This window comes from Oreochromis aureus, linkage group 11 (genome assembly GCF_013358895.1).
Source record: "Oreochromis aureus strain Israel breed Guangdong linkage group 11, ZZ_aureus, whole genome shotgun sequence".
Taxonomy (NCBI): domain Eukaryota; kingdom Metazoa; phylum Chordata; class Actinopteri; order Cichliformes; family Cichlidae; genus Oreochromis; species Oreochromis aureus.
The window spans coordinates 18,409,790-18,426,963 of record NC_052952.1 but is presented as its reverse complement, the minus strand read 5'-3'; the positions used below and the strand labels follow the sequence as shown (position 1 = coordinate 18,426,963).

Here is a 17,174-nt window from a genome sequence, read left to right as displayed (position 1 = left end):
ACCATGTTGTGCAGTGCGTCCCTAATAAATAAATAAATAAGTGAATAAATAAGAGGGAATTGGATAAGTTTAGGTGAAAAAAGGATAAGTGGTGGGTCTAAAATATATCTACAGCAGATGAACATCCAGAAACTGACTTTCAAGCTCGTAAAAACATACAAACTCTGTCCCCCCCCCCGCCCCTTTATACACAATATTTCCATTTATATCTGCATATATATTTTTTGGCTGTATCGTTAAATATAAAGAAATGAGGGTTGACACAAGACTTTTGCACAGTACTGTATATGCTATGCATTTTTAAAAACTGAAATTGAAGCAGGACAGTTGGAACTTTATTATTTTACTGTTATTATCGGAAAGTTTAATTTATTACGTTAAGTCATATTTACGTCACTAACAATAAGTAAATATACTCAAAACAATTCAAGAAAAAACAACAAAATAAACAGCACAGTGACTTAGAAATATCAAATTCAACGCAGTTTTTCATTTGGCGAACAGGAGTAGCTGTTGCTGTAGGTCGCCCCAGGTGAGGTCACGTGCCACACGGGGCAGACACCATGACAACGCTGTAGGGGTGTGGCTTAATAACGTGACACACTCCGAGCAATAAGAGCAATATGGTTTTATGTATGTTCAAAAGGACTGCTTTACTAATGTTGTTATCTGCTTTGAAGCTAGACCGTACGTGTTTTCTACCTAGCATGTGCGTACAATACAAAGAAATGAAATAAACACTTCAACCGGATGCTCGTTGTGTGGATTCATCAGACGGACTGTGTCAGCTTACATGCTAAGGTAAGTAGACGTGTGACTTCCACGTGTTTTAAGCTATCAACGCAACATCAAGAGTGTATAATAATAAACGATGTGTAAAGAGAAGTGTCAGCATTTACTGAGAAAAAGATTGTGTGAATTCAAAAGTATGAATTTGAGAAGTGAAACTGTTAGCTTAAGCTTACCTGCAGATGGCCGATGAAGAGAGAACGTGTCATTCAGCTACATTTACCATTTACCTGTACGAGTATGTTACGAGCAGTGGCACAGAGATCTCTTGCTGATTAAGAGGCTAGATGATGATTTAAGTTACGTTAGCCTGTGTTTGTGTAACTTAGTTTTGTTCCGTGTTTTATTGTGCTTTTGTAATGTCAACCGAAAGTCAGAAATGGTCCTCAACCTTTGAACGCACCACCCTGGAGATCCATTGTTAAGCAGTGTTTGTAGTATGATCTGGATTTTCACTGTGAATTTATTGCATCACCAGCTCATATTGCTACAGTTAACGCCCTGATGGAGAATATGCTCGCCTTTGATTGATATAATTGTGTATAATATGTATAATATCAGATATTATATCTCGCATTATTAAAGACGGGTTTAACATTATCGGGCCCTGTATCTTATCATTAATTAACCTGTCATTATTATCGGGTTGTGTTCCGGCTGCCTTTAAACACGCTGTAGTGCAACCTATACTCAAAAAGAGCTCCCTTGATCAGAATGACCTCGCTAACTTTAGACCTATTTCTAAGCTCCCATTTCTGTCTAAAATCCTAGAGAAGATTGTTCATTCCCAACTTCAAGCTTATTTGGATGCAAATAATATCGGGGAAAAATTCCAGTCGGGGTTTAAGCCACGCCATAGCACAGAAACTGCATTACTGAGAGTCTTTAATGATCTTCTCTCAATTGCTGATTCAGGGCGCCCTGTGGTGTTAATTTTGCTTGATTTGTCCTCTGCTTTTGATTTGGTGGACCATAATGTCCTTTTAATGAGGCTTGAGCATCTGGTGGGAATCACAGGCAGTGCCCTTAGCTGGTTTAAATCCTATCTCTCAGAAAGGTCTTTTTCTGTCACCATGGGTACCTATGCCTCCTCCATTGCCCCTGTTACCTCTGGTGTCCCCAGGGGTCTGTGCTGGGTCCCATGCTGTTCTCTTTATATTTGTTACCCTTGGGCCGAATCTTTGATAAATACAATTTCTCTTTTCACTTTTATGCGGATGACATTCAAATCTATTTTGAACTAGCTGAGGATGTCACGTCGTCATTGCAACACTTTTCTGATTGTATGAATGAAGTTAAAACTGGTTACTGAGCAATTCTCTTATTCTAAATGATAAGAAGACTGAAATTGTAATCTTTGATAGTCCCTTCTCTCGGGCTGAATCAACTGGTATTTTTGGGCCCTTTGCTGACTCCCTTTCTGACACTGTGAGGGACCTGGGTGTTGTCTTGGACAGTTCCTTCAAGTTGGACAAACATGTGTCCTCCGTGTTAAATCGAGTTTCAATCAACTACGCCTAATCTCTAAGGCCAAGCCCTACATACCACGTAAGGACCTGGAGAAACTTATCCATGCCTTTGTTACATCGAGGTTAGATTATTGTAATTCCCTTTATACTGGTCTCCATTCTGCCCTTATTCATAAACTGCAGCTTGTTCAAAATGCGGCTCTTGCGTCTCTTAACTGGAACTGGCAGGTTTGAGTCTATTACTCCAGTTCTTTCCGACCTGCACTGGCTCCCTATTAAATTTCGTATTGATTTTAAAATTTTATTGCTCACTTTTAAAATCATAAACAACACCGCGCCCAGCTATCTTACGGATCTCCTCAGTTTTATATCCCTGGGAGAGCGCTTAGATCAGCAGGCCAAATGCTCCTGGTGCAACCGAGATCTCGGCTCAAGACCAGAGGTGGCACAGCGTTCGCCGCTGTCGCACCCTACCTCTGGAATAACCTCCCCTAGCTATTCGGGCGTCTGATTCAATTCAATCTTTTAAATCTCGATTAAAAACTTATCTGTTTAGCCTTGCCTTCCCAGCTCTTAGAGCCCACATCCTTAGTGTATTTGGAACTTATTTTTATTACTTGTTAATGATTATAATGTTTTAACCTTCAGCCTTTTGGGTTGTGTCTACTATGCCTGGTGTATTATTGGTTAGTTATGTCACCTGCCTGTTAGTATATTTTATGTGTATTTTGTATTTTATGCTTTATATTTGTATTTATTATTGCTCTTAACTCATTCTGTGAAGCACTTTGGCATGCCTGTGGTTTTTAAATGTGCTATATAAATAAAATTGTATTGTATTGTATTGTATATGTGCTTTTCAAACGACAAAAAGCAGCAGTACAAGGTTCGAACAAGACAAGCATTTGTACCGTTTTACTTTACATAAACTCATGGGCCTTAGATGGTATGTTAGATCTGTAAAGACACAAAGGTGTGGTGCTCAAGGCAAATTTTCACTGAAGCCTTACCTTACCTTTAGTTAAATAAAAACTCTACAGATGGTGACAGCTGGATAATGTCAAGGCTGTTTCTGTTCTTTTAAAAGCAATCATTATGCATTGTGCAAACAATGAGTAAGCTGGTCTGCTGTTTCCTGTGCATTTGATTATACTGCCTTCAGTTCTGTACAGATGCCAGTTGCTTCATGCTTTCCAGAAATGCATGTATGGGCATGAAGTTGAAAAGCAGGTTATTCCATGAGAACGACTATTTCCTTTTCCTTGTTTCAGTGCCCAGTGGATCCCATGAAGAGGAGACGCTGCACAGGAATGAGGCCAGGCCAAGAAGCTCTGACGTTATTCAACTTGATTGTTGTTTAGAGACGGTACAGCAGCATGGCCCTGCAGGCTTCTGCCTTTCCTAATGGCTTTGTTGCGGGCATCCATGCTGTGGGATGGGCTTTTATTGTGCCATGTTTCTGGTTTCTTGATCGCCTCATTGCTGTGTGCAAGTCCACCACTCTGGAGCAAAGTCAGCGGCTGGAGCAGGAATGCTATCTTCGCCCCCTCGAGGTCTTTTTTGGCTCCATTACCTTCTTTATTCTTTTTCTCGCTACAGCCCCTTTTGCTTTTCTCGGCTTTCTGCTTTGGGCACCTCTTCAGGCCTGCCGCAGGCCATTTAGCTACCACAGAGAGATGCCATTCTTACCAGAGAAGGCAACAAACAAGGGCTTTGAGCTGACGGGTAAGGCGTCATTTGTCTTTGCTTCAGCCAACCTTTGTCTGCTGCCTGACAGCCTGGCTCGCTTTAACAACTTGGCTAACACTCAACATAGGGCAACTGCTATTGGCCAATGCATTGTGGGGGGCATATCTCGCCCTAATATCCGCATATTAGTTGACTCCCCCAGCAGCTGTGGTACTCTCAGCCCCTCCAGCAGCATTCTTCCCACAGTGAACTCACCTACATACGGGGCTACAGTAAGTCAACATCCTGACCCAGCTGAAATGCATGATCTAAATCTAAATTCTAACATAGATTGTGTAACCAGTGATGATACAGAAGAGCCTTTGAATGAGTCCACCTTTCCCCTCCTCAATTCCAACTGTAACTCTAACCAGCAGGATCAATCGAGTCAGCAAAATCCCCAAGCTTTCAGCTCTCAGGGACTCCGCCAGCAGAATGATGTACCCTGGGAGATATCGCCACTGTTTCCAGCCAACGTTGACATACTGTGCCTTGAAGAAGTGTTTGATAAGAGGGCTGCACGGAAGCTCACCAATATATTGAAGCTTGAATTTGGACACATACTGTATGATATAGGTGTGTATGCATGCCAGCCACCATGCAGATGTTCTTCTTTTAAGTTCTTCAACAGTGGCCTCTTCCTCGCCAGCCGATTCCCTGTCCTCGAGGCCCAGTACCACTGCTTTCCAAACAGCCGAGGCGAGGATGCACTGGCTGCCAAGGGTCTGCTTTCTGTTAAGGTGCATTGCTTAAAGTCCCCCTCTTTCATCTGTCTTTCTTTTTTTTCCTTTTTTTTTGTTTATGTTTTTAAAATCTTCAGATCTGCTAGTTTTGGATGTTTGAGCATCATCATATAGGGATAAATTGTGTTCACAGTTTAATTTTAGAAGTATATTTTCATATTTATGCACAGGAAGTGGAAATTTTTTCAGAGCTTAGCTGATCTGAGATAAAGAACTGAAACTGTGAGCAAAATTCATCACACTGCAAAAAGTTTAGAAGTCAGTTTTGGTCCATTAGTTAACTTTATGATGTGGAAATATGTGATATATAAAAGCGGATAAAGTGTATAATAAGGAGGGTCATCTTATGAAGTTACAGACATTTTTTAGTGAGGTATGGAGTGTTGATTTCATTGGAATTTGTTGCTTTTATGTAAAATAGGATTAATACGTGGGTTTTTGTTTCAGTATGAATAAACAGAAAATATGATGCCATGATTGTTTTGTTTTTTTTAAATTCCCAGGTGCTTATCGGGCAGAACCAGAAACAGAAGAGAGTGGTTGGCTATTTTAACTGCACACACCTTCATGCACCAGAGGGTAGGTCCCAATTTCTGATTTGGGTTGATTAAACAAATTATAAAATCTTTTCATATTTAAAAAAAAATAAATAAATACATTTTTAGTTGTGTTTAGGAGACCCTCTGTGTAATCCTATTTCAGGTGAAGGGGAAATTCGTTGTATCCAGTTAAACATGGTAACTAAGTGGATCGCGGAATTTCAAGCTGCCCACAAACTACCTGATGAGGATGTTGTTTTTGATGTGCTCTGTGGAGATTTCAACTTTGACAACTGCTCACCTGGTGTGTTGCTGTCTCATGCGAGACCTTATTCTGTTAATATTTTTCCTTTTTGTTAATGTCGTGTTTTTAACCAGTTTTTAAAATGTATTCATCTAGATGATTGTCAGGAACAGAATCACTCTGTTTTTGAGGAATACAAAGACCCTTGCAGGGCCGGACCTGGAAAGGAGAAGCCCTGGGTCACCGGTTTGTACTATTTATTCCCTGTAGCACTTCATAGTTTGACTATATGACAAATTTCAACAAAGATTAGAGAATTTTTATGTTTTGTTTTTGAAGGTACTCTGCTGGAACAGCCCACATTGTATGAAGAAGATGTAAACACCCCAGAAAATCTACAGAGGTACTCTCGCCACTTTGTTGTTTTCAGGAAAACTAAATTTCTGATAAGAACTCCTTACACACTGTTTATGGTTACAGCAACCTACCCTGTTTTTTTTCATGTTCTTGTAGGACTTTGGAGAGTGAGGATCTGAGAAAGAGGTATATCGCTCGTCCTGTACCTAAGGCGGACTCTCCGTTGGTGTACCCTGAAACTGACCAGCCGTGGATCGGACGACGGATCGACTATATCCTGTACCGCGAAAGCTCCATTTCGAAGCAGTGCCGAACAGTATGTGCCTCTCTTATTTCCCTGTGTTCAGTCCCCAGTCTTTTCATTTGCTCATTTGTGTTTGAAATGTTTATATCTGTAGATCATTCAGAAAATATTTGCAAATTGCAGAACTACTGACATCCTCCTCATTTAGAAGAATAATTTATCATTACAAAATGCATAAAATCTTTTTTTCCATTTAGGAAATTGAAGAGGTGACCTTTGTAACTCAACTGGCTGGGCTTACGGACCATATTCCTGTGGGACTGAAACTGAATGTAGTTATGGACTCAGACTCTGCTGATGAATGAGGACTCATTCAAACAACAGTAAAAATGCACAAAAAAACATGCACTGCTTTACTCTGTACAGGTACAAGAGTGTTTTGACTATATGCTTGAATTTGTCATTTTAATGACTGTGTTCTGACCAAGGAGATTATACCTCAGATGAACTTTTTACAGATTTATAGCATAAAGGTTTTATAATCGATGCATTTTATATATAAGGATTTTTCAGGCCAGAGGTGTTGATTTTATAAAACAGTAGCATTCTTCTGTCACAGTTTCCTACCAAAATAAATGCAAATAATGAATTTTATACTTTTCTTTCTGACAACATTTAAGAGGTGCATTTTTTTTACTTGCCCTTCTGATACAGCAGACAATAGTACTGTTGCGACTGTCATCCAGCTGCTAGACAAAATGTTGACAGCACACAATTATGATTATAATGAACAAAAGCTTCAACAAACAGTGCATTAGTAAGTAACAGCTTTGTTTTCTTATATACACAACCATGCCAGTCTTACCTTACAAATAAAAAAGCAGACAGACAGTTCATCAAAGTAGCAGAGGCTTTGAAAAAAGTAAATACAAAATAAAAAGCCAGAGTGATTTAAATGTTGCTGGAAACCGAGCTTGAAATTAAGGAAATAATGAATATATGACAACAACTCCAATTTAAGAGCTGCAACATCTCATCTGATGAGATGCAACAATAAAATATGGCAGGTGAAGTGAATATCTACAATTAAATGTTCTTCTGGAAAACCTTGAGTCCTGGCATTCATGTGGATATGATTGTGACGCACACCACTCACCAAAACAGTGATGCTCACATCCACTACAAAGGCACCTCCAGACGGCGGGGTGGGACAATACACTTCATTTGAGACTTGCTCAGAAGAATAGACCAAGCTGTTGATGCCACCTGCAAAGTCTGCAGATCTTAATGCAATTGCACATCCACTGGATATACAAGAACAATCAAACATCACAAGACATCTCCAGAGTTCCTGTGTCCATTCCCTGATGGGTCAGCTGGTTTATGGGTCAGGTTTTCATCATATCTTAAAGAAGGAAGTGTGTATGCTTCATTTAGTGGTTTTTAGATCTGGACAAATATAAAAAATTAAATCAGGGGTTCCTGAGTTGTCTGAGGACTATTACTCTTTAGCTTTTACATGGTCCAGACGGCGGGGCGGGACATCATCTGCATATCCTATGCAGATGATACACAGTCATAGTTATCATTTTCCTCCAATGATCTAACCCTTGTTTGCAAATGAATGGAGCAATAAATGATCATAGTATCTGCTGTCATCATTTTCAACATATTTTTAAAACTGAACAGAGACAAGACAAATATTTGTTGTTGGTCAAAAAGGTCAGAGAACATTTGTTCATGTTTATCATCCATTTCTCTGAAACACAGTGAGTAAGTCTGGTTTGATAACTGGTTTGTTCACTAGAAGGGCTTTCTATCACTTTAAAGTGCATATTCAAAATGAGGAATTTTTTACCTCAACCTGACTGTGAGAAATTGGTCCATGCATTCATATCACGCAGGTTAGACTATTTGAATGCTCAATTTGCATCATCAACTTCAAATTCAGCTCATTCAGAATGCAGCAGGCAGAGTCCTTATGCATACAGTATGTGGAAACTTGAGCATATCCAAGTGTTGGAGTCACTTCATTGGCTCCAGTTCAATACAGAATTACCTTTAAAATCCCTCTTTTAGTTTATATTGCGCTCAGGTCATCAGATGTAGATCTTGTAACTATTCACAGAATTAGATCCAAGTGTGCTGAAAGTGCTTTCAGTTACGGTGGTGACAAGCTACCTGCTGACCTGAAGTCAAGTACATAAAAAAACCCAAGACTCAATCGTTTTTACTCTCACAGGCCTTCACTTAACACCTGTGTGTACATTTGTGTCATTCTGCAGAATGAAATGTGCAATAAATAAAATCACAATTGCCATTTGGTTCCACAATATAAGTCAGGTGTTTAAAATGAAACGTTGTGATTGATTTAATAACTGTTAATAGGCTTTAAAAAAACAATTACATCATTAAAATGTGATTTCCAAGCATGTTTCACATGTTTAGTGGTTTCATCAGTCAAGCCAAAGTAAATCACAGAGCAATGGACTAACCTTCCATGTAGCTTTGGCTGCCGATAGGGGGAGCTCTATATTTTTTTCTCCACAATCACGACCTTAAAGCCAACAAAAATGCATTAAGAGCCAATCAAAAGCCGAGGACATGAAACACTTCCTGTTTTTAGCTCTGTAAACTCGTGGATAGCTGTTTCCATGATACTGTAATGTTAGGCAGGTGAAGGCCATGAATTTACTCTGTCACTCGCGGAAAGTGCTGTCCTCGGTGTTGAGAAGTAGTGTTTTACTAACGCGAACAGAAGCTTTTGGAAGCATTTGTTCAATCTCCAAAGCTCGGTGCATTAGCCTGTCTGTGCCTCAACATTTTACAGCAAATCTGACCTCATGTCAACACTCGCATCACGCAGCGTCCTTCACCGGGCACTTTGACATAAAAAGATGTTATTCGGAAAGCGAAGAGAGCCGAAATTCAGAGAGTAATGGCGTGATTGAAGATGATTCACATGAGCTGGACGATAATAGCAGCGAAAACAGCTCCCTAAGTCGCAGTAAGTACTTAAAGTGTGATAGAGGTGTTAAGGTTTCAAGAGCATTCGCTTGCTTGCTTTATCATGTGTAATATAATTGAATTTCTTGACGTTTCACGGTTACGCGACGTTTGATCTTGAAAGTGTGATACATGAAAAGGTTTTATGGTGTATCTTCAGGTTGTGAGTTGGAAGCACAAAAGCAAAGTCCTGCTTCTTATTTCTGACAAAACTGCCAATATGACGGCAGTTGCCTAAATTCTCGCTTAATATGCTTATTATTTTTATGCCAGTAATTAATTGGCAGGTAATAGTAAACACTGGGATTTCATGAAGGATGAAAGAATGTAAATATCTACTACTTACTTACAGATAAGACAAAGGAAAATAGACAGTTGGGCTACTGGAAAAGATGATTCACACGGTTTAGATGGTTCACATCAAATGTGTGCAGTTTCATTGAAAACAATTAAACTCTGATAAATATATTAAATATTTTTAAATCTGACATATGATTGTGCATTAAATGTAAAACTACTTGTCATTTATGCTGTTGTGTTTCATATAAGCCAAATCAGAGTCAGATGTGTGTCATTTACTGTTATGAACACTACAGCATGCAACAGGCTGCACAAACCTGCAACCTGTTGATCATGTCCACGGGATATACAGAATTTATAAATAATTAAAAAGTAATGTAATGTTTACATTTGCTGATGTATTACTCAGGTTTTGTAATGTTGCAGACACTGCACAATTTCACACACCTTCACATATTGACAAGAGGAAGTAATGAAGAAGATGAAGAAAAATAATTATAGTCATAGAAGTATAGAATTTCACATGTAACACTTAAAAACTAATATTAAAGGACATGCAAGTGTGCTAGATAATTTGGAGGGTATTTGCATTCATATATCAAATAAGCAACCTTTGATTATATCTAATTTCTTTTTATTCAATGATTTCAACCAACACCAATGTAAAGTTTCTCACCAGGACCAACTCTGTATAAAATTACTAGAAAATACTAATTAGTTACCCAGGTAAATGCAGTTTTGCCATTTCATTGTGGGTGACTCATGTTCAAAGTACCAATATGTTTCTGTAAAATGTCTTTTTCCAAACTGCCTTGCAGTGACTCAAAGAAAGTAGGATCCCTGTGCTGCTGACATGCTCACACTGCTTTACTATTTTCTTTTCTTTTTGTCAAGGATCCTTGGAGACTTTCAGTCTTGATGTGCTGGTGTCTCTTCTGCGTCAGGAAAATGCAGTGGACCTCTGTGTGATTAAAGTACCAGAGCAAATCAAATACGCTGAGTACTTCATTGTCGTCAGCGGTGTGTCACCAAGGCACTTGCGCGCAATGGCACTATATGCCATTAAAGTGGTAACTTACCTCTGTTTATTCTTTGTTACATGTTGCATGCCAAATATATTTGTTCTTTAAACTCATACAAATGATGCTTTTACTCCAGTACAAGTTTCTGAAGAAAGATGAAGATCCAAATGTCAAGATTGAAGGGAAAGATGCAGAAGATTGGATGTGTATTGACTTTGGTATGTATATCCTTATTATTTGTTTAACAATTCCTATCCATTACATTTACCATCTATAAAAGTTACTAGTATTTGTTTTTCTGTGTCTCAGGTAATATGGTTGTTCATTTCATGCTGCCAGAGACTAGAGAAGTGTATGAACTCGAAAAACTTTGGACTCTCCGCAGCTACGATGAGCAGCTGAAGAGCATCCCAACTGAGACACTTCCAGAGGATTTCATATTTGATGTTGAAGTTACAAAGTGACAACATCTAAGGCTAAATAATATGTGCCCAGACTGAACTACTTCCTTTGAGTTTTGGATACATTCTTTACAGTCAAAAAACAAATCTGTTGGATTTCCAAAAGTACTTTAAGTGACAGAAATGCTGAAACCCAACTTATCAGTATATACTGATCTCAGAAATATTAACTGTACTATCTACATTATATCTCATCTGGCCAAAGGACCAATGAGCATAATATCCCATGGCAAGACATCCATCTGTCTGCAGTTCACAAGAATTGTTACTCCTTCTACTACTGGCCAAATTTTAATAAAACTTGCACACAATGAACATCTACTCCAAATAGTTCTCAAGGTTAAGGTTGCATTTTGCCAGATGAGCTACTATCTGAAATTTTTAATGGAACAGAAAGGAAAAAAATACATGCTTTTGGCTATTTAGAAATTGTGGCATCACATAACTTGTCCAACGAAGTATGCACCGACTCCAGTGTTTATAACACTCTCAGCAAAGCTGTGCAAGCAGTGGTTCACTTAAGAAGGGTCTTAAAGATGAGTTTGAGTAGTTTATGTAATGTGTGAAAAAAGAAAAAAAAAGTGTTAATTATCACATTTGACCAAATCGGCTTATCTTAAAGGGGTGACTGAACAATATTCTGAAATTAGTAGTAGTAGTTTTTGTTATTCTTTCTAGTGCACTTGAATGCACTAGATGCTTTAACATCAAATATGCAGAAACAGGCTTTTGACTAGGCCACACCTGGTGTGTTTTGGAACATTGTCCTGCTGCATAACCCAAGTGCCCTTGAGCTTCAAGGCATGAACATTCTCCTTTTCAGAAAGCATCAAGAACTCTGACCTTAACTGAGGCAAATGGGGCCTGCCAGCATTTACAATGATAGTGATTTATCTGTGATAGGCTAATGTATACTTGTATACTGGTCAGGCTTCAGTATTTTTCTTTAGATAAATAATCCAGAAACCCAACACCTTTTGTGTTTAAAAGTTGACAACCCCTAATGATTCTGTTAATTTTTCATACAGTTTGACATCACTGGTGCGGTGATATGGTGTTTGTAAAATGCTTAAATGACTCATGAGTTTTCAGATAAAATGTATGTTTTGTCCTGTTTAGATTGTTGAAGTAAATTATTTTTTCTTACATTCTAGACGTGTTGATTGATGATTAATATGGTGTGGAGGTGAGGAGAAAGAAGAGGCAGAAGTTGCTGTCGAGCAGACAAAATGCATAGGTTCGGTGTTGTTTCAGTCTCCTCAGTTGTGAATATACTTATTCGTAAGCACCTGCAACTGTGTCTGAACAGCAAGAGCCTTTTAGTATTTAAACCTGACAGGAGCAAAACAGTATTCACATTTGCAGGAATAATTTAAAAAAATACTCTGTATTTAAAATATATTTAAGTCTCAGAAACACATTATCTACAAAATTCAAGCAAGAATAAATAACTAAAAGAGAAAAAAGAATATGGAGTCACTAAAACAAGTCATTTAAGATGATGTTTTCAGCCAAATCCATCTAAGTGCTTCACATAAAAAACAGACTTTTGGACATTTTGACATTTAAAGAATACAGAGCCTGAGGGTAGAAACTAAGCCAAAACATACACACAAACACGGATACAACTTGCACTATATCCCCATAACTTTCTTGCATGCAAGCATTATGCTTCATTGACTTATTGTCAGGACATTAGCTAAATGTGAAAATGTAATGAGGCAGGAGATGCCTGCACAGAGCTGACTGGACCTGGTGTTTGAATGCTTTTAACTTGTGGTCGTGCTGCTTGCACATGAATGGAAAATGAATGAGTCAGACTAATGTTTAAAAACAGATGGGGAAACAGTGAATTTGGACATCTTCGTGTAACATAGTCTCTGGTTTCCAGTACACTCCCAGTAGAAACCCATTGAGATGAAAGAAGTTGGACTTTGTTGATCACACTTGCTTATTCAGTAGTTTAAATTAAAAAATAAGACTATCAAGTAATTATTTTTAATATTATTTGTCTTTATTGTAATATAGTCATTTATTTTTTTTAAACTAGCTTATTTCTAGTTGATTTTAAAAAAAAAAGGCTCTGAGGGAAAATTGCAGTTTGAAAAATCTTTTTTTTTTTGTTCCACTCAAATGTTGCTAGTGTGGATAATGTTCTCATTATCTATACAGCTGTTTCACCCACTGTTCTCTCACCATTAAGGACCAGGTGCTACGTTGGAGGAGATTATGAAGAAAGGGAGGTTAATTTGCAAATAGTAGCAGAGTTTATGTCTTGCATGACTCATTGCTATACAAAGCGCACAGTCGGCTTACTTTCACATACATTACCAAAGTGCATATGCAATTAAATTCTATCATGGTCTTTGTGTAGCATTAGGTTTCTGCATAAAGAAAGGAGTATATTATTTAGTAGGTGGTCATTACTACCCAGTTCAACTGGCTAAAATAAATAATTTATCTTCCAGAATTCCTACTGAAAGTTTTAGCTTTAGTCCTCAACTAGAAGTCCATCTGGGCGTCAGGTTTTAGATATTTTAGTACGAGTAAATGTATGTATTTAGGTCTTCTGATAGTCCTGCAGGTGGGCTCTCTCTTTGTAGATAACGTTTGTGAGGAGCATTACGAGAGAGCACACCAATTTTATCAGAAATGACACTTGAAGGACTCTCTGTGCTTTATCCACCTGGCCCTCATTTGTCATCACGGTACCTGATGTCACAGTCCGTAAAAGGCGTTCTGCATCAAGTGCAAATGTCCTTACAAAGATTCTGAGAGTATTTGTAAAAAGTAAATAAATAAATAGTTTTGAGCTTCTTGTACCCCAACGCCTGTGTCCGGTGATGACAATGAGGTAACAGATTGATGCCTGGTTGGCAGCTCCTGTGAACATAGACCCTGCCACAGCAGTCAGTTGGTGTCTGCTCCAAGCATGCCAAGTTTGACTGATCTGATCAGCATAGTGTTCTTCCCATAATCTCCACACTTTGACCTTACAATCAAACTGCTGTAGGCAGAATCTGGACTCTGCTGTTGTAATGTAACTTCAACTTGTGTTGAAGCAACTTGGAGTTACATTTATTTCTACATTTTTTTCTTGCTTATTTCATCAACACTACCAGCATGTTTATACAGGTAAAGAGCATAGGTATATAGTACGACTTTTTATATTACCCTGTCTGCAGTCCAGACCTGTTAACCACTGAAAACATTATAAAACTAAAATGAAATGGTTGTATACCTTGTTATGTATGTTTTGGAGCATTTTTCCAGACAGATTCATACTTGAACAGTGAACCTGATCACTTGGCAGTGATACTCAGTGCTATAAAAATCGCAGTATTAACATGTAAATGCTTTCTATGAATAACAATGTCATTTTGTTTTACAGCACCTGAATATTTTATCTGTAATATGAGGCTGAAAAGGTTTTTAGTTTGTGTGTAGCCTACGTTACCAGCAAAGACTTGTGCTGTGGCTTTGGAGTGCAGCGCTCATATGACTGCCACAGAACAGCAGCGATTTACTGCCAAATTTTTGTTGAGTGCCCTTCTAAGAAAATAGTTGCCATTAAAGTTGTCTTATCATTTCGGTGCTGAAAGCTTTTTGTGCCCTCTATCAACTGAAATTGAAGGTTTAAGGATTTTTTTGTGATTTCCTGCCCTTTCTTGTATGATTTTGAGTAATTTAGAGCTATGCTTGCTCGTTTGGCCGAAATTGCTGCAGTTATTGTCTTAAGACAACTGCCTGTCATTCAGTAGTGTTTAATTTGGACTTAAAGATGAGATGCATGAAGCAGTTTTAAAAGGCCATAAAATCAAAGGATTTAACATATACTGATGAGTTTGGAACTTTTGGTAACCGTTTAAAGGCTTTGACTAGGCTGCTCTTGTGTAATTTGCACACAATACACAATTGTGTGATAGCAAGGAGCACGAATGCCTGTTCTTTTATTTCCAGCAGCTTTTCATGTTTTTGAGATGGTTAATGCACAATTTCATGAGTTAATTTTGTTTCCTGATGAGCCACAAATTCTTTTGAGCTGCATCAGTCAAGGCATCCGGCATTTCAGAAAAAATAATAAAATAAAAAAATCAAATCAAACATGTGGAGCTTCCTGCTGTATCAGCCCCTTGTGATTAAGGTAGTAGTTGAAAGTAGCTTTTGATGTAGACCCCCTTTGCATTTCTCTATGAAGTGAAACGTAATCTTTCCAAACACTAGGGCATCCTTTCATTTTTCAGCTTAATGTGAAAACCATGGCCATCTTAAGTTACACATCATCAGTTTCATTAAAACATATCATGCTGCTTTTGGTCTTAAGTAGATTTTCTACATTGATAAAACTTTTCGCCTTCATCTCCACTCATCAGTACTTTTCCATGATAACTTCAAAATCTTTTTGTGAACCAAAGAAAGGTTTGCTTTAATCAGGTGTACTCTTATCACTTATTAAGACCTTAATTTTTTTTTTAAACATAGAAAACAAAGCCATTAGGGGAAACAAAAATGATGCAGACCTTTTGGGTTGTTCCAGATGAATTGGTCCTGTTGTAGAACACAAATTTCTTTAGCATGTTAGTGATGTACTTAATTTAAATTTATAAACAAAGGTTGTGAGTTTTTTTTCTGAAATAATGCCATTTTTTGTTTCACTGCTTTGCTACTTTGAGCTTAAATAATGCAACCATAGATATTTCTCAGGAGTAGCCTAAAAGAATGGAATTACCCCCCACCCCTCCCCACATGGCACAAGCTGTATAAAACATGGGCAATGTAGGGAATCAGACAGACGTGCCTTGAACAGCGGGAAAAGCAACTACAGCAGAACTAAAGTGTAAGCAAAATCTTTATTTGTAACAATTTAATGGAGAGGCTTGCTTTTTAAATTTAAAGTCAGCATGTCTTTACAGATTTGACTGCCTTTATGTTTCATGAACATGGTCACTCTATTGCAGAGCTCTTTTTCTAATTTTGCCGTGAATTGCTGGATTTGTTTTTGTTTTTTTTACTCTGTATTTTCACGTAATTTTCCCTGTGATCTAGGACGTGTTCCAACGCTGTGATGTCGCTGAGTATTCTGGCTCTCTGCCTGCTGGTTTGTATTCACTCTGGCATAAATGCATACCCAGCCAAACCTGCCAGTCCACGGCAAGGCGCGCCACCTGAGGAGCTTGCCAAATATTATTCTGCACTAAGACACTACATCAACCTCATAACAAGACAGAGGTTAGTTTTTTACTTCTATATAATCAAGTCCACCTTGACCCTATATGGAAAAAAATATTGATTAATTGCTGATATCTTCTTTATGCACAGGTATGGGAAACGAGACAGTCCTGATACTGTATTTTCTGATGTGCTAGTGAGGGAGAGCACAGAAAGTGTTCCAGGATCCAGCTATATCAGGTAAATGTATTTACCCCATTATCTCTCTATTAAACTACCATATATATATTCTTGTATATTATATATTCTTCATTGGACTGAATATTACTTGAGTCTGATTAGGAAGAGGGATACATTATGCATATATTTTAATGTGTTTTCTAGAAACTAAATTTCTAATTATTATGTTTTTAATGTGTTTCTGTAGGTATGATGGGCTGCCATTATGGTGATGCTGCTAGAGCTGTTACATCCAGGTTGACTTTACCATAACGCTGCCACTATGACGTCTTTTACTGCCATGAATTTAACTTGTGTTGCATGGAATAAACACTGTGTAAAGAAACTACTTTAAACTGTTCGTGTTATTGCCACTGCTGCACTGTGACATGTTGCTAGATAGTACAAGTGTGTCTTATGTGGTGAAAAGAGCTTATCTGGTGAACAGTGTTTTCTGTGTCATTCACTGATGGAGTAACACTGCACTCTGATGGTGAGCTGACATCTAAGCATTTTGAGGTTTTTCTTAAGTGGGGCAAATAGCTTTTAAAACATGTCTGCTGCAAGTGTCCTATTTAGGGGAAATGTAAAATAGAAATTAGTAATGTGAGTACATCAAAGTGTTCTTTTCAGCTTTACTTTTACCTCTTTTATCAAGCCTATTGAGATTTACCTGCACCCTAACTCACAACAGATTAACACTTTAATCTCATCAAGTGACCTGGATACATAAAAGCAAATCATGCAATGCTATGGTAGTCTCTGTGTAAATGTGCCTTGAGAGAAAATGTCACTTTTTATGGATGTTGGTGGTGCAGATGAGGTTATTTGTTGCCAGATATGGGAACAATTATTACAGGAATCAAAGATGGCAGTGAGGCTTA

The 17,174-nt window shown here is 38.0% G+C and overlaps 3 protein-coding genes across 5 annotated transcripts; all 3 read left to right on the top strand.

Annotated features, from left to right (window-relative positions):
- The first annotated feature begins 566 nt into the window (after positions 1-566).
- smpd5 (sphingomyelin phosphodiesterase 5) lies at positions 567-7,219 on the top strand. Of its 3 annotated transcripts, none has more exons than XM_031746248.2 (9): positions 567-801; positions 3,530-4,219; positions 4,364-4,726; positions 5,233-5,308; positions 5,432-5,572; positions 5,669-5,758; positions 5,852-5,915; positions 6,026-6,185; positions 6,371-7,219. In XM_031746248.2, exons 2-9 carry the CDS (start codon positions 3,635-3,637, stop codon positions 6,476-6,478), a joined length of 1,587 nt encoding a protein of 528 aa, XP_031602108.1. In that variant the 5' UTR covers positions 567-801; positions 3,530-3,634; the 3' UTR covers positions 6,479-7,219. The 3 variants fall into 3 exon arrangements, with proteins under 3 accessions (XP_031602108.1, XP_031602107.1, XP_031602105.1); XM_031746247.2 differs by having other exon boundaries at positions 4,361-4,726; XM_031746245.2 differs by having other exon boundaries at positions 3,530-4,726.
- A 1,500-nt stretch (positions 7,220-8,719) lies between these two features.
- Positions 8,720-12,053, top strand: malsu1 (mitochondrial assembly of ribosomal large subunit 1). The gene is made up of 4 exons (XM_031746297.2): positions 8,720-9,120; positions 10,314-10,489; positions 10,578-10,659; positions 10,751-12,053. The coding sequence occupies exons 1-4, from the start codon at positions 8,799-8,801 to the stop codon at positions 10,903-10,905; spliced, it is 735 nt and encodes a 244-aa protein (XP_031602157.1). The 5' UTR covers positions 8,720-8,798; the 3' UTR covers positions 10,906-12,053.
- Positions 12,054-15,640: 3,587 nt separating this feature from the next.
- On the top strand, positions 15,641-16,613 carry LOC116325392 (peptide YY-like). Its single transcript, XM_031746258.2, has 4 exons — positions 15,641-15,739; positions 15,949-16,131; positions 16,222-16,311; positions 16,499-16,613. Exons 2-4 carry the CDS (start codon positions 15,968-15,970, stop codon positions 16,521-16,523), a joined length of 279 nt encoding a protein of 92 aa, XP_031602118.1. The 5' UTR covers positions 15,641-15,739; positions 15,949-15,967; the 3' UTR covers positions 16,524-16,613.
- Positions 16,614-17,174: the final 561 nt, after the last annotated feature.

Coding starts and splice junctions, on each gene's coding strand:
- LOC116325392 (XM_031746258.2), top strand. CDS start 15,968: ATGTCGCTGAGTATTCTGGCTCTCTGCCTGCTGGTTTGTATTCACTCT. Junction 16,132..16,221: donor AACCTCATAACAAGACAGAG/GTTAGTTTTTTA, acceptor CTTTATGCACAG/GTATGGGAAACGAGACAGTC. Junction 16,312..16,498: donor CCAGGATCCAGCTATATCAG/GTAAATGTATTT, acceptor GTGTTTCTGTAG/GTATGATGGGCTGCCATTAT.
- malsu1 (XM_031746297.2), top strand. CDS start 8,799: ATGAATTTACTCTGTCACTCGCGGAAAGTGCTGTCCTCGGTGTTGAGA. Junction 10,490..10,577: donor CACTATATGCCATTAAAGTG/GTAACTTACCTC, acceptor CTTTTACTCCAG/TACAAGTTTCTGAAGAAAGA. Junction 10,660..10,750: donor TTGGATGTGTATTGACTTTG/GTATGTATATCC, acceptor TCTGTGTCTCAG/GTAATATGGTTGTTCATTTC.
- smpd5 (XM_031746245.2), top strand. CDS start 3,635: ATGGCCCTGCAGGCTTCTGCCTTTCCTAATGGCTTTGTTGCGGGCATC. Junction 5,309..5,431: donor ACACCTTCATGCACCAGAGG/GTAGGTCCCAAT, acceptor ATCCTATTTCAG/GTGAAGGGGAAATTCGTTGT. Junction 5,573..5,668: donor CTTTGACAACTGCTCACCTG/GTGTGTTGCTGT, acceptor GTATTCATCTAG/ATGATTGTCAGGAACAGAAT.